At 36.3% G+C, this 15,624-nt stretch overlaps 1 protein-coding gene across 1 annotated transcript; it reads left to right on the top strand.

Annotated features, from left to right (window-relative positions):
* Positions 1–11,002: 11,002 nt before the first annotated feature.
* LOC142549334 (ACT domain-containing protein ACR11-like) lies at positions 11,003–14,150 on the top strand. Its single transcript, XM_075658234.1, has 10 exons — positions 11,003–11,694; positions 12,152–12,209; positions 12,300–12,425; positions 12,553–12,647; positions 12,801–12,885; positions 12,991–13,050; positions 13,133–13,188; positions 13,454–13,559; positions 13,823–13,891; positions 13,972–14,150. The coding sequence occupies exons 1-10, from the start codon at positions 11,549–11,551 to the stop codon at positions 14,032–14,034; spliced, it is 864 nt and encodes a 287-aa protein (XP_075514349.1). The 5' UTR covers positions 11,003–11,548; the 3' UTR covers positions 14,035–14,150.
* Positions 14,151–15,624: the final 1,474 nt, after the last annotated feature.

Raw genomic sequence — 15,624 nt, 5'->3', positions numbered from 1 at the left:
TTGAACCACCGACCAGAACCTCTTACCAATGTCCCAAGGAATGATTCGAACCATGCTAAGTGCTTTAAACCAGCCATAATTCGGAATATTCCAGCAACAATCGAAAAGATTCACCCGAGAGCACCTTTGCATGCGCGTGTGGTGTTTAGCTTTGCTTGCTGTCTCGTATCGTTCCATTGGCCATTTGATTGACCATGGCACGACCTAGACATCTAGGGGCCAACCAAGATCCACACCAAACCACCCAAAACCGAAACTCATGTGCTGTACCAAGGAAGGGCCGAAATGGGGAAAGGGGATGTTCTTGCGTTTGATTTAAACACCGATGCACCATGGACCGAGCCACCAAAAAGGCGACTTATTCAAGTCTTAGACATGCTAGGGAAGTGATCTAACCATGGCTATATGCCTTGTGGCAGCCCAGATCAGATCCATCCCCTTGACAGCACGCAACAGATTTTTCGAAAACTAAAAGGGCCAAGATTGAAGAGTTGCTGTCAAATTCGAATTATATCATGCATGGGGCTTGTTTGAATGGACCAACATGGTCTTGACACACCCTAGTATGTGTCTAGATGTAGCCTAGTGAGCCTGGAGTCGAGCCATCCACCTGAAACATCAAAACAAGAGAACCCCTGAAGAGCATCATGAAAATCGAAAATTCTGCATTCTTATTTTCTGAAAAATTCTTGATGTATTTCTGTTTTTGCTTAATAAAACATGATCATGTAATGAAAATAAATGGTATTAGGACTTGATTGAAGAGTCAAGGAAGAATATATGCATGCCTGGTTTCGTTTGAAAGAAAAACGAAAAGAAGAGACGATCCGGCGCGGAGGTGGTGGAGCGCTTTCTATTCTACCTTGCTACTTACTCGATTTTTCTCTCTAGTTTCCTCTATTGCTAGCCACGATTTTTCTCTCCAAAATCACTCTGAATTTCGAGACTAAGGGAGGGGGAATGGTGGTTAAGAGGGTGAGGAGAATGGGTGCAAAATATAGGGAAGAAAATCAAGACCAAGTCTACCTCTCATTCAAATTTTGAATTGGTTTGATCAAGTCTTTTTTTTTTAGGGGGAGCATGGCCGATATTATCCATGATAATTAGACTAGGATATTGCTTATTAATAAACTAATTAAGATTGATCAATAGTTAAAAAGGTTATCATGCTAAAAAAAATGACAAAGAATGGGTCAAAGGTGAGTTGGCATATCCTTGCTCAATCTACTAAGGGTGGCCGAAAATTCATCTAATAAATGGAAGGAAATATTGTTTAGTTACTAAATTTATAACCCTTAAAAGCCTCACCTATCATTTAAATAATTTAGTGAACTAACACCTTAATTAAGAAACTTAAATAAATTTATTTTCTACTCACCTCAAGTAACTTAAATAATTCCTTAAACTTCCTTATTAACTTAAATTAACTTACTTGCTAGATAAAATAAATTCTGGAAATGATTTCTAAATCTTAAATTTTATTTCTAAACTCCAACTCCAGTTCGGCCTCACTGAAATAACTGAAAGAATAAAATTAAAACTACTGAAATGAAATAATTAACTTTAAAGAAAGGCACTTTAAATACTCATGCAACAAAATCATTTTAATTTAAATACTAGAATTATGCATGGTTTATACGTAGTCTAAGTTACGGGTTCTACATGTCGCATCACTAGTGGTTGATATTCCTAGTCAGGCATGCTGCATGACTTCAAAAGAGCAGTTGGTTATTTGGTAGCTTCTGTACCTGGAATTCATTCGCCTTTTAAGGCCTCGAGTATCCAGGTCAAAACATCTCTTGGTGCTAGGTACCTCTAGTTGTCCCTTGATTGATGTGTTTACATGATTTATTTAGGATGAGAGATATTTGACAGATTTTGATTCTTTGACTATTTGCATGGAATGCTTCATGCTTTCCATTATCATTCCCAAAAGTTTTTAAGGTTATGACATCATTGCCTTATTTAAAGTGCCCAAGCGTTATTTAGGTATATATAAATAGACAAGCTTTCCACCTGAGGTTTTACAAATGACTCTTTTAGTGGTGTGTGATCTCAACATACTACCATGACAAAGTGAAAGTGATGCTTTCGCATTATAATTTATTATCGGCTTCTTGATGAATTAAATGTCTGGTGCCTCTTCTATTTGATCATGCGTCAGCTGATTTTAATGGGGCACGATTGAAGAAACCGGCTTCCTTTCTCAGAATCTGGACGGAATGCCAGAGATTGTCTTGAATGCTGTGTGTGTTTTATTCCTAACCCAGAAGATCGACTTCCCTGGGAGGTAGAAGTGTGCTTACTCAAGTTTCCACAGAGTTTGCTTTCACTTTCATGAGTTTGAGGAGTCTGAGAAGCAGCCGATGGTGCATCGGTCATGATGAAATATGGTTTTCGTTTAAACTTCCTCAATTTGTTATGGGTTTTCATCATTCATTGATGTAGCAAATGTATAGTTCAAATTTTTTAGATAACTAAAATTACTTAAATGTCAATCAGACAACCTAGTTTTAATATGGAACTCATTTTGGTTCACAGTTCAGGCAAAAAATGGTCAGATGATTGGTTTAACGTCGAACACATGCATTATAAACTAACCAAATTGGAAACACAGAGTTAGATCGATATCTCAGGATTTCCAGTTGAACCTACCTTGTTTGCTAATTTCAGTAGCTGTATGACTACATAAAGTTGTGATATGCTTTTTTGTTGCTCTAGATATTATTCAACTTGGATTTCTAAGGAGGAATATTGCAAAATGGGTTGCTCCACTATCAGATAATGATCTTTGTGCACTTTCTGCATATATCAATTCAAAGGAAGTCCTTTCAACTGTTTTTGATGGAGGCGGCAACAAAGTAAAATTGAATTAGTGTTTCGTAAGTGTAAGTATTATCTCAGTTAAGATAAAATTTCTCACAGAGTGTGGTTTTGTTTCCTGTTACTGCTTTGATCATGAAAGTTCATTGCCAGTTGGATCTGTAAGTGCACAATTTCTGGCCGCATTTTAAGCAGCAGTCTAGAGATAAAGAATCCTTGGGTCAGTATTATTATTAAGAGTCGAGAACAATAGGTGTGGAATTACTTCTTCAAGGCGGATGTTGTGCTTCCCAGAGGAAACCCAAGGACTTGCCCCTTCTTTGTTTGCTTGCCGTCTTTACACTTGAGCAAATAACATCTTAGATCATTCGTCTTTTACAGAAAACATGGCTGAGGTCGAAAAAAGTTGGCATACTCCACCAGGAACAAGTGATATGTTGCTGTACATTGCTTCTTCCGTATTGTTTGGGAACAATTTTCTATCCAGCATTATCAAGTCTATTGAATGTTAGTGTTAAAGTGCACACAGATTGTGCTATCTGAATTCATCGATCGATGATCGTGAAAAACAGAGACGAGATGAGAGGTTTCTTAGCTCAGAAGTGAGAGAATTTTTATCAAAGAAGACTTACTGTTTTATTCACAATGTGTGTCTATTTATACATGTACAGGAAGGGAATGTATTCAAAACTAAGTAACCAAAAACGTAGTCTAACAACTAATGAACTGATTATATGCTAACACATTACAGTGTGTAACAGTTAGTACCTATTTTCAGGCTGGATTTGGATTATGGTGTAAATTAACCGAGCCGAGCTATATATTACTATAATTTTAAAGCTCGAATATGAGCTTCAGTTCGTCTCGAAATATATTTATTTAATATATAATTATATTATTCTAAGTAAAATATTGAATCTAGTAGTTCGGCTCGAAAAAAAGTTCGAACGAGCTTTTCTCGAATTCAATAATTTCGAAAACGAATCAAATATTTTCGAGCTGGTTCAAAAAGATTGTGAACCAGCTTCACTCCTAATTTGGATAGTTGGGTATGAACCACTCTGATAAACAATCAATCATTCGAAATTCATTTAAGTTTGCCACCAAAGGTCATTTAGACATTGTTCTTTCAGGGCCGCAGGTATTGGACCATAATCAGAGAATTTGAAATTTCCTAGAAGTGGGGATTCATTTAAAATTCACAGATTTAGTTTTTCATCAAACATGTATCGAGTCATCCAGTGACCCAAAGGCTGCCTCAACCTTTCATGATAAATAATTTAGTGCCACCGGCATGCATTCGGAGCATTTTTTTGCTTCTCTGTTCTTTCTTCTTCTTTTTTTTGGAGGACGGTTGCTGTAATTAGATTCAATACAAGTCCTTGTTGAAAAATGGCTAATTTTCCATTAACCTCAGGAAAATGCAATCTCATGTGAGAATGAAGAAAATTATTTAGCCGTATTTATTACAATTCTTTTGTTCATAAATAGTATGAACAGGTGGGAAGAAGACGTTTCAAGTCAAAGGACAGATCTTCCTATGGATAAGTTTATTGTGGTTCAGTGCGGCAGCCCGGGGACGGCCAATCTCAGACAGACAGTCCAATGGGACAGACGGTGACAAGTGGTTGTGTACTAGGTTCAAGACTTGACACTTCTAATTACGAACTAGGTATCGTCTTCATTGTTCCTCCGCTGTGTCAAAGAAAGTGCTGAATGTTAGATCAATTTATTTATATGGCCTTGTATGTGAATAATTATGTGTTGTGGATTGTCTATTAAGTTAAGCCCAAAATAAAGTGATCAATTAATGTTTCGGGTTATTGGGTTTTAATGTATATAATGGGCTGTGGGCCTTTAATGTGTAGAGACATAAATGTAATTTCTGTTTTTATGATGGGCTAAAACAGAAATATCAGAAGATATTGATAAACATCATCTATAAATATGGGTCATGGTCCCCAGATCTCGCGTTATCACTTTCACTATTCACTTTCCCATTAAGAAAATAGTTCTGAAGAGAAACTAAAGGATTCTCTCAAGAAAAGAGCGCGTAGATCTGGAAGATCAGGACACGTTCTAAAGAATTCAGGATTATGGTTTCAGGTACGCTTCCGCTTAAGTTTTCAGTCAAATTCTTGATGATTTATCATGATGGATTCTGCGGTTTATGGGTTTTCCCCAACAAGTGGTATCAGAGCCATTCATGTTTGAATCATTGAGATTTGTTTAAAGTTTTGCATATTATTTGGATCCAGATCTGGAAAAGAAAATTTTGTTTAAAACTTTTTGATATGGCTCCAGATCTGGAAAATATATTGATATGTTTTCAAATCTGAAAATATTTTTGATATGATTTCAGATCTGAAAATTATTTTGGTTTAGATCTGAAAATTTTTTGATATGGTTTCAGATCTGAAAAATATTTTGGTTGAAAACCAAATCTTTTAAATTTCAGTTTTGGTAAAAAGATTTGGTTGTAAATTTAAAAAAAAAATTTGGTATAAGATTTCGATTTTTCTTCTAGTTTTGTTCAACAAAATATTTTAAAAGAAAATCGAAAATTCAGATTAAAAAAAATAAGGTACGGATTCGTGTCGGGTCGTACGGACCCGGGTCGACCCGACCCGACCCGTACGGAATTTCCGAAAATTTTAAAAAAAAAATTCGGTTCAGGTTTATTCAGTTAAGGTTAAATATTCATTAATTCAAATAATGATAAGGTTATATGTATTTTAAAAATTGATTAATGGAAATAAAATGTCGCCAAAGTGACCTTTTTATGGAAATTAATTTTATTTTGAAATACAAAAGGATTTTAGGTATATGTGATTTATATGAATATTGATCGGCCCAAAGGAAGGTTAATATTTAATATAATTACATATGCACTTGTGGTGGTAAACATGTGATAGTTGTTCGGTTTTTTCATGTGAATAATAAATCGGCCCAAAGGAAGGTTGTTATTTGACATGATATTTAATGTCAGTGTTTGACTGCTGCACCAGGATATCACTTACAAGTTAATCTTTTGTCCAAAGATGAAACATTAATGGAGTGCACGATATTCTGTTGATGGGGTTTACATTATTTGAATTTATTGATTATTTTATTTGGATATTTGGTTGAGCATGTATGTTTTTTTTTTGTTCTCTGTTCAGATTTGACTCCTGCAAATATTCATTCCAACATAAATTCTATTCATATGTTAAATGGCTCGAATTTTAAATCGTGGCAAGAGAATTTATTGATAGTTCTCGGAGTCATGGATTTGGACCTTGCGATAAGGGTTGACTCTCCTCCCGCCATTACGAATAAGAGTACCTCTGATGAAAAGAGGGAGTTTGAAAGGTGGGAGAGATCGAATCGCATGTGTATGATGATCATGAAGCAGTGCCTAGACACACGTGGTTGATAGATTCTGGTGCAACAACTCACATCAGTGTGTCTATGCAGGGTTGCCTGGATTGCCGAAAACCAAGTGATGCTGAAAGATTCATCTATGTTGGTGACGACAACAAAGTTAAAGTTGAGGCAATAGGAAAATTTAGATTATTGTTAAAGACTGGAATATATTTGGATCTTTATGAAAAATTTGTTGTGCCGTCTTTTAGACGGAATTTGATTTCCATTTCTGCATTGGACACATTTGGTTATTCTTGTTCTTTTGGAAATGGAATATTCAGTTTGTTTCTCGATTCAAAATTGGTTGGTTCTGGTTCTTTATCAGGATACGATAATCTCTATTCTTTGGATGTTATAGCTTCATTTAATAAATCCCTGCAAACAAGTAGAGGCACTAAAAGAAAATTAACCAGTGAGAATTCAGTTGCGTTATGACACAAAAGATTGGGTCATATCTCTGAAAAGAGAATAAGGAGACTCGTGTCAGACGAAATTCTCGAACCTTTAGATTACACAGATTTTAATAATTGTGTTAATTGTATAAAGGGAAAACAAACCAACAAAAGGAGATTTGAAGCCAACAGGTGTTCAGGCGTCTTAGAACTTATACATACTGATATTTGTGGACCATTCCCTTCGGCTTCTTGGAATGATCAACAGTATTTTATAACGTTCACAGACGATTTTTCAAGATATGACTTCATTTATCTCATTCATGAAAAGGCACAGTCATTGGATGTGTTCAAAAACTATAAAGCTGAAGTTGAAAATCAACTTGGCTTAAAGATTAAAAGTGTTAGATCTGACCGTGGTGGTGAATACTATGGTAGATATGACGGTTCAGGTGAACAACGTCCAGGACCTTGTGCTAGATTCCTGGAGGAATGCGGTATTGTCCCACAGTACATTATGCCGGGTTCGCCCACAATGAATGGTGTTGCTGAAAGATGAAACAGAACGCTTAAAGACATGGTGAGGAGTATGATCAGTCATTCAACCTTACCAGAATCACTTTGGGGAGAAGCACTAAAGACCGCATCATATATCCTTAACAGGGTTCCAACTAAGGCAGCGACCAAAACCCCTTATGAACTTTGGACGGGTAAAAAGCACAGTCTTAAGCATCTGCACGTTTGGGGATGTCCAGCTGAGGCAAGGCCTTACAAGCCTAATGAAAAGAAACTGGACTCAAGGACGGTTAGTTGTTATTTTATTGGATACTCTGAAAGATCCAGGGGGTACAAGTTTTATGATCCCACGAGTAAGTCGATTATTGAGTAAGGAAATGTCACGTTCTTTGAGGATGTTGAGTTTGCGAGGGGAGATAAAGTAAGAGATATTGTCTTTGAAGAGGAATATGTAAATATTCCCACAGGTGTCTTGGACATTGATCAGGATCATATTCCTCATTTTGACCAAGACACAATACAGGAAGACAATATTAGAGATCCTCTCATTCCAGATGAACAAACTCAAGCACCTCCAGAACCTATGCCATTAAGGAGATCTACTAGAGAGCGGAGAAATGAAGTGCCAGATGATTACATTGTATTTCTTCAAGAACATGAGGCGGGCATTGGATTGATGGAGGATGATCCTATTAACTTCCGTCAAGCCATGGAAATTTCTAACTCTCAAAAGTGGAATGATGCCATGAATGAGGAGATAAAGTCCATGAAGGACAATAACGTATGAGATCTTGTCCCATTGCCTAAAGGTACGAAGCTCATTGGTTGCAAATAGATATTTAAAATCAAGAGGGATTCGAAAGGCAATGTGGAAAGATATAAGGCTCGTCTTGTCGCTAAAGGCTTTACACAGAAAGAAGGCATTGATTATAAAGAGACTTTCTCTCCGGTTTCTTCGAAAGACTCTTTAAGAATTATAATGGCTTTGGTGGCGCATTTCGATCTTGAGCTTCATCAGATGGATGTAAAGACTGCGTTTCTAAATGGTGACATTGATGAAACGATTTATATGGTGCAGCCAGAAAATTTTGTGTCCAAAGACACAAATAATATGGTTTGCAAATTAAAGAAATCCATCTATAGGCTCAAGCAAGCATCTCGACAATGGTATTTCAAATTTCATCAAGTGATCATCTCGTTTGGTTTTGAGATGAATTTGGTCGATGATTGTGTGTACCACAAGTTCAGTGGGAGTAAGCAAATTTTTCTGGTTTTATATGTTGATGACATTCTGCTCGCTAGCAACGATATAGAGTTGTTGCATGAAACCAAGAGATTTCTAGCTAAGAATTTTGAGATGAAGGATCTTGGTGATGCATCTTTTGTACTGGGTATTAAGATATATCGGGATCGTTCTCGGGGTATTCTTGGATTATCTCAGAAAGACTATATCGAGAAAGTTTTCAAGCGATACGGGATGCAAGATTGTAAACCAACAGATAGCCCTGTGGCTAAGGGAGACAAATTTAGTCTCAAACAATGCCCAAAGAATGATTTTGAGGAAAAAGAAATGCAGAAGGTTCCCTATGCATCTGCAGTGGGGAGTTTGATGTATGCTCAGGTTTGTACACGTCCAGATATTGCGTACGTGACAGGAATGTTGGGACGATATTTAAGTAATCCAGGAGTGGAACATTGGAAAGCAGTCAAAAGGGTTTTACGGTACCTACAGAGAACAAAAGATTACATGCTCATATATCGGAGGTTGGATCAGCTTGAGATCATTGGGTATACTGACTCCGATTTTGCTGGATGCCAAGATAGTATGAAATCTACGTCGGGCTATATCTATCTCCTTGCTGGAGGTGCCATTTCCTGGAAGAGTGCTACAGCTTCTTCCACCATGGCAGCTGAGTTTGTAGCGTGTTATGAGGCATCCAATCATGGAATATGGCTGCAAAATTTTGTCACGGGACTGCGCATTGTTGATGGCATTGAAAGGCCACTAAGAATACATTGTGACAATAAATCAGCAGTTATGTATTCCAATAACAACAGGAGCTCGACGAAGTCATAACACATTGACATCAAGTTTCTGGTTGTTAAAGAAAGAATTCAGAGTGGAAAGTTGTCTATTGAACATATCGGTACAAACTCCATGGTTGCGGATCCGCTTACTAAGGGACTACCACCCAAACAGTTTGATGAGCACACTGCTAGTATGGGTGTTATGTCAATCGAGGAAATCCAGTTTTAGTGGGAGTTTGCTATTTTAAATGCTTTTCAGTTGTAGACATTTTCAGTTACAGTTATGTAAATTTATTTTCTGCAGAAATAAATTTCAAGTTAAGTCACACTCTGATTATGATTTAAAGTTTGATCTCAATAAGGTTAAAGGGAGGACCAGTTGGAAATAGGTATGTTACGGTCACATTGCATGAAATTTCCATACTACACATCCAATTCATGATCCATGTCATTCAGTGGTGTTGGCATATGTGACCATTGATGGGTCTAGTTACCTTGAGTGTAGCGAAGACTGCTTTGATCCTATGTTGATGTGATTGATGGACCGGATTGGTTATAGATACATTTCGGAATGACAACAATTTTGAGCTCATAAAGTTATTTTCACAAACATAATTATAAAGTTGCACATGTAGCCCAAGTGAGAGATTGTTAGATCAATTTATTTATATGGACTTATATGTGAATAATTATGTGTTGTGGATTGTCTATTAAGTTAAGCCCAAAATAAAGTGATCAATTAATGTTTCGGATTATTGGGCTTTAATGTATCTAATGGGCTGTGGGCCTTTAATGTGTATAGACATAAGTGTAATTTCTGTTTTTATGATGGGCTAAAACAAAAATATCAGAAGATATTGATAAACATTATATATAAATATGGGTCATGGTCCCCAGACCTCGCGTTATCACTTTCACTATTCTCTCCCCCATTAAGAAAATAGTTCTGAAGAGAAACTAAAGGATTCTCTCAAGGAAAGAGCGCGTAGATCTGGAAGATCAAGACACGTTCTAAAGAATTCAGTATTATGGCTTCAGGTACGCTTCCGCTTAAGTTTTCAGTCAAATTCTTGATGATTTATCATGATGGATTCTGCGGTTTATGGGTTTTCCCCAACACCGAAAGCTTAGATGATATCATTTTACCATTTGTTGTGCCTCCATCAAAATACACTTCAATAGACATGCCTGCTACAGCACAGGCAATAAGGGATGCATTTACCGAGCTACGAGAACGAGAACGAGAACGAGGGTTATACGAAGCAGTATCGACCACTGCTGATGATTGCATTGTAGATGAAATACCAGAAGAAGAAGATATTGAAAGCCAAAATCCACCACTCAAAAAATAAAGTATTTGGAATTAAGGTATGCCATGACATTCACATGCTTCATCACAAGTGTATACATATTGAGTTGAGTAATCTACTCTGAATACCATTCAATCATTCTGAATCTGAACACAACAATGATAAGCCGACACGTTGCGTGTTTGTACATATTTTTTTATATAATTAGTTCGATTTATATACAAATATGGGAATATTTTTAACTACGGTGAATAAATAATGAAGAGTCATACTGTCATTTTCAATTATTATATTTAAATGAGTAAAATTAACGAGAGACTTTGAAATAATGAAATAAAAAAAGACATAAACACCGAAGTGCAATTTGAAATAATGCCATTAGAAAAAGGAAAAGGACATTTCAACCCCATCTGAAATCCTGGCTCCTGCTTGTTTTGACCAATGTAGCATATTCCTATGTGGAGCCGCCGTAGAGATACGGTAAAATCGAAGGTAGTCTAGCTTCAACCAATAGCGTCACAATTCTTACCCACCCAACTTAGTGCATAACGAAGGTTAGATGAAAATCTTGAAATCAAAATGGCCGTTAAATTTTCAGATAAACTTACAACTCCGCCACTCTTTATAGTTCATCCCTTTTTTTTCCTTTCTTTTTATCTTTGATTTTATCCTCCATTTTTTTAAAGATTTAGTTTTTCAATCCTGTGGATCGTTTCTTTTTGGAGGACGCGAATGGCAAGAAAACAATAAAACCCACAAATTAAATTTCTTTCTTGGAAAATTTAAGATGTCCTTGATGCTGATTCATGGGTATGGCAGATATTGCTAGAACCAAAACATTAACTACTAGTGAAACAAATACAGCTCCTTTTTATTAAAGCCAAAGGCTTTTCCTTTAGTCCCCACATTATCTACTTTTTTGGTTATTTATACCCATCCCTGCATTTTCCTATCACTCTTCGCTACGTACATCTTGTAGTTGCTTATCAACAATCTTGATGAGTTCGAGAAGGACCCATTTCAAGAAAGATTGATATCTTTGCTGATTGGGATTTTATTTAAGCTAAAGAAGAAATGGTTGTGACCATGGCCTCTACTGGGAGCAATTTTGGGCTTTACGTTTATTTAAAAGCTAAGAAACTCGATTCAAGTGCAGCCCCTTTCATTTCCTCATTTGGTTTTGATCCAATTCATCTATCTTGCATGGTATCCAAGAGGAGGTAATGTATCTACTCTGTAAATATATTTCAGGTATTTTTCACTTTTTTCTAGATCTTTTGGGATCGACTTAGTGTTTGTTGGAATACTTTTGGGTATTTTATGTTTGAGTAATATCTGGTTGGAGTATTGAAGATGATGTCACTCTTGTTAATAAAAATTGGGTAGTTAGACTGTGAGTAGTCTGATTGAAGAGACAACATTTTTAATTTGATGCTCCATTGTTCTTGCTATAATTTAATTTTTTTTCAGCTAATGTTCATTATCAATTGATTCTTTTTAAAACACTTTCATTTAAAATTTCCTCAATTTTCTGGAAATGTACTGTAGAAGTGCGGTTTTTCTGAATCCTGTATTACCTCATACCTTAAAAACTGTAGCATGCCATATTTAGGTGGTAAAATTGTATATGTGAACTACTAGACTGTCGATTTATGTTGATCCGTGGTTTTGTTTCAGCTCATCATCTGCCGCTAGTGTATTTATACCAAAAGCATCTTTAAGTACGGCTGTGGAGGTATGATATGTTGAATGATGCTTTTGTTTTCGCACCGGTTTGATACTTCTTATCGAGGAACATTGGTTGTTCACCATATTGGCTAAACAGGATGGAAAATCTGAGGAGACTGATGTAATTCCCGTCCCCAGTGTGATAATAGATCAAGATTCGGATCCAGATGCCACTATTGTTGAGATTACCTTTGGGGACCGGCTTGGGGCTCTTCTGGACACGGTGCAATGTCATTCTTTTATTAAGTTTGTGTTCTGAATTTTGAAAATGTTAAAGAATATGACTGTCAGCATTCGGGTTTTAAGTGACTTGAGTAACTGTTTCATGTTTGTTGGAAAATGTGTTTCAGATGAATGCACTGAAGAACCTTGGGCTGAACGTTGTCAAGGCAAATGTGTACCTCGATTCATCTGGCAAGCACAACAAATTTTCCATCACTAAAGCGTATGTCTATGTTCATAACAAGTACCTGTTTGCTCCATATGTTTGACATTCTCTTATTAGTAATCAAGAAGCCTGCATCAATTGAATAAATTTTCATAGATATGCTGGTGATATTCCGTGATTATTCTTATCACTATGTGGTCTCGTCTCCAGTTCATCAGGGAGAAAAGTGGATGACCCAGAGTTGCTTGAGGCTATTCGTTTGACAATTATCAACAATTTGCTGGAGTATCATCCAGTATTACTCTTCAAAGATCTTGGATTTATGGGATTTTTTCGATACATCATCTTTTTCAAAGCTTTTAACCAGTTGTATCTTAAAGATACTATGTTGAATTTTCAGGAGTCAAGTGCCCAGTTAGCCATGGGAGCTGCGTTTGGCGCGATGACACCAAATCAAACGGTATAAATAAGTGTCTTTTTGTCTCACACATACGTACTCGAGCTTGAAAGAGACTCATTTGTCATTCACGCATTTAATGCAGGTTGATGTGGATATAGCCACACATGTCCGTGTCTATGATGACGGTCCTGATCAAAGGTGCTCATAGCCGTTCGCTATTCTGTCCACTTCACACTGTTTGGAATCACCAATTTACCCAAATTAGCATCTACTGTCTTATGTGACTGCCTTTGTAGCATATTGATTCAAATATGATGCTCGGGTTGTATACAGTTTGAAATATTTGACTTCTACCGCTGTCATCACCTATGATATTTGACACAACGACAAAGAGTTGGTCCTACCCAAACTAAAAATCGCCTCACTCCTCTGGCATGTTAAAGACATTCTTTTAATGTTGCAGTTTGCTCTACGTGGAGACAGCGGATCGTCCTGGGTTACTGGTGGATCTGGTAAAGATAGTAACTGATACAAACATCGCTGTTAAATCAGGAGAGTTCGACACTGAGGTAAATACCAAGATTTGTTATATTCTTTAATGAACCGTGCTCTCGAAATAAACGGATGCTTCACAAATTTTCAATGCATGTAAATATATCTGTGCAACGATTTTAAAACCGTTGAGTATGATTGTCAATGCTTTTCATGTTTTGGTGTCGACGCTCACCTAAGGGCAGAGACGGGATACTGGGGGGCGCGGCAGGGGATCAAGAGATCCACTCTCTTACTATATGTATGCTTGGTAATGAATCTATTTTATTTTTGAGTACAGGGCTTGTTGGCCAAGGCAAAATTTCATGTAAGTTACAAAGGTGAAGCTCTCATCAAACCTCTTCAACTGGTATGATTCTAGCTAAACAATTCACTCAGAACTGAGCTTAAAAAAGCTCGATGTTCACGGTTTTTTTTTACTCGATGCAGGTTCTTGCAAATAGTTTGCGGTATTTCTTGAGGAGACCGACAACAGAGGAGGCGAGCTTTTAACACAGTAGAGGAAAATGCCATAAATACATATAAGTTGCTAATGCATTTGTAACAATTTTTGAATCAGCCTATGCCAACCCTTGCTACGGCAATTTATATGAGTGTTCTCTTGCACTTTTGCTTTAAAAAAGTTTAGCTTTTGCTTCTTCCTTTTAGGTTAAAATTTAAAATACGAACTCTAAGAATCACCTAGTACATTTGGTGAAACTAGCGAAAGAGCACGTGTCTTGCACGTAAATATCCATTAGATACAACTTCAAAATTTGATGCTAAACATACAACGTTGATTTTCTTGTATATTTGTTGCCAACTCTCTGCCAATATTGATTCTTTGTGATGTCTTTCTTTTACTTCAGTGAATGCTTAAAGTTTTTCATTTAAGAAAAATTGTATCAAAAAATTAAAAAAATATATATATCTTCACTTCACTTCACTTCAAATCTAATTTATTTTTAATAAATAACAAATTCTATGGAAAATAATATCAATGGGTGTAAAATGATTGAACGTTAAGTCTGAATATTTTTATAAAAAAATGCAGTCTGATCGCTCACCAAGAGACATATAAAGCATCAACAAAAACTGTTGAATTTTGGTTATGTTTAAACATCAACATTCGCATTGGATTGCTCTCAAATTCAATGGAAGATTTAATTATTAGACAAAAAAAAAACAATAAATTAACTCCTCTGAAATTTTACCTATATTTTGTGATTCCATCAAAAAAAAAATTAGGGGGTTAAAATCCAAGCCGATGGTTCCGCTTATGTAATTTTCAAATTTGAACCAATTTTTTTTTTCTTTTGCTTAATTTTAATGTTCACTTCATTTTAAACAAATATTTCATCCCATAAAAGAAATTTAAATAATTCTCTTTAATATAATAAGATAAGATATCACTCAAGAGTAAGTATCATGTGCATCAGTCTCATGGATTTATATATGTGAGATAAATATTATTGTGGTGAGATGAATATTATTGGGGCACCGAAAAAGTTTCTGACGTAGTCACTCCGACGCTCAAGTCAGTCAAATTTTCATGCAAAAGAAATAAAAGTTCTATATAATGATTATATAGAAGTGCTTGTGAAAATGTTAAGTAAATCCAACCTAATGATCGAGCAAACCTGGGTATTTATATAAGAAAAGATAACGATGACTTTGTTTTCAATTCATGGTCATTTTTCATGATCAGACGACTGCCCATGCCTTGTTCTCTGATATTGTCACAACTGACAATCCATACTGCTTTCAGTTTTTTCTCATTACCCTAGTGCTGATTGATATACTAATAATTTCGAGGAATGACGACCCATACCTCTGGGACCAGAATCGATACTTGTCTCAAGATGCTTGGGCACTGGTCATGACGTGAGGACACAAAGGGGATCATGGTCCCTGGACTATCTGTAGACAAGGTTCCTGATCCATCATCTTGGTCTTCTTATGCTACTCGGGCTAGACTAAGAGCCCGAGCTCGTATGGGTATATAGTGGTTTTATCGGCTATCCGAGTTGATGTACATCCAGTGATGGTTTAAGTAAGATATTTTTTCTTTACTCAAGCTAGCTCCCACCCAATCTTCTCTTA

The sequence above is a fragment of the Primulina tabacum genome, chromosome 6, assembly GCF_025594145.1.
Source record: "Primulina tabacum isolate GXHZ01 chromosome 6, ASM2559414v2, whole genome shotgun sequence".
In the NCBI taxonomy this organism is placed as follows: Eukaryota; Viridiplantae; Streptophyta; class Magnoliopsida; order Lamiales; family Gesneriaceae; genus Primulina; species Primulina tabacum.
This window is presented reverse-complemented; position numbering and strand designations above follow the sequence as displayed.

What these genes read in the sequence shown, in the direction of transcription:
- LOC142549334 (XM_075658234.1), top strand. Translation starts at nt 11,549, where the DNA reads ATGGTTGTGACCATGGCCTCTACTGGGAGCAATTTTGGGCTTTACGTT. An exon ending in TGCATGGTATCCAAGAGGAG is followed by an intron (nt 11,695 to 12,151) that starts GTAATGTATCTA and finishes GTTTTGTTTCAG; the next exon opens with CTCATCATCTGCCGCTAGTG. An exon ending in TTGGGGCTCTTCTGGACACG is followed by an intron (nt 12,426 to 12,552) that starts GTGCAATGTCAT and finishes AATGTGTTTCAG; the next exon opens with ATGAATGCACTGAAGAACCT.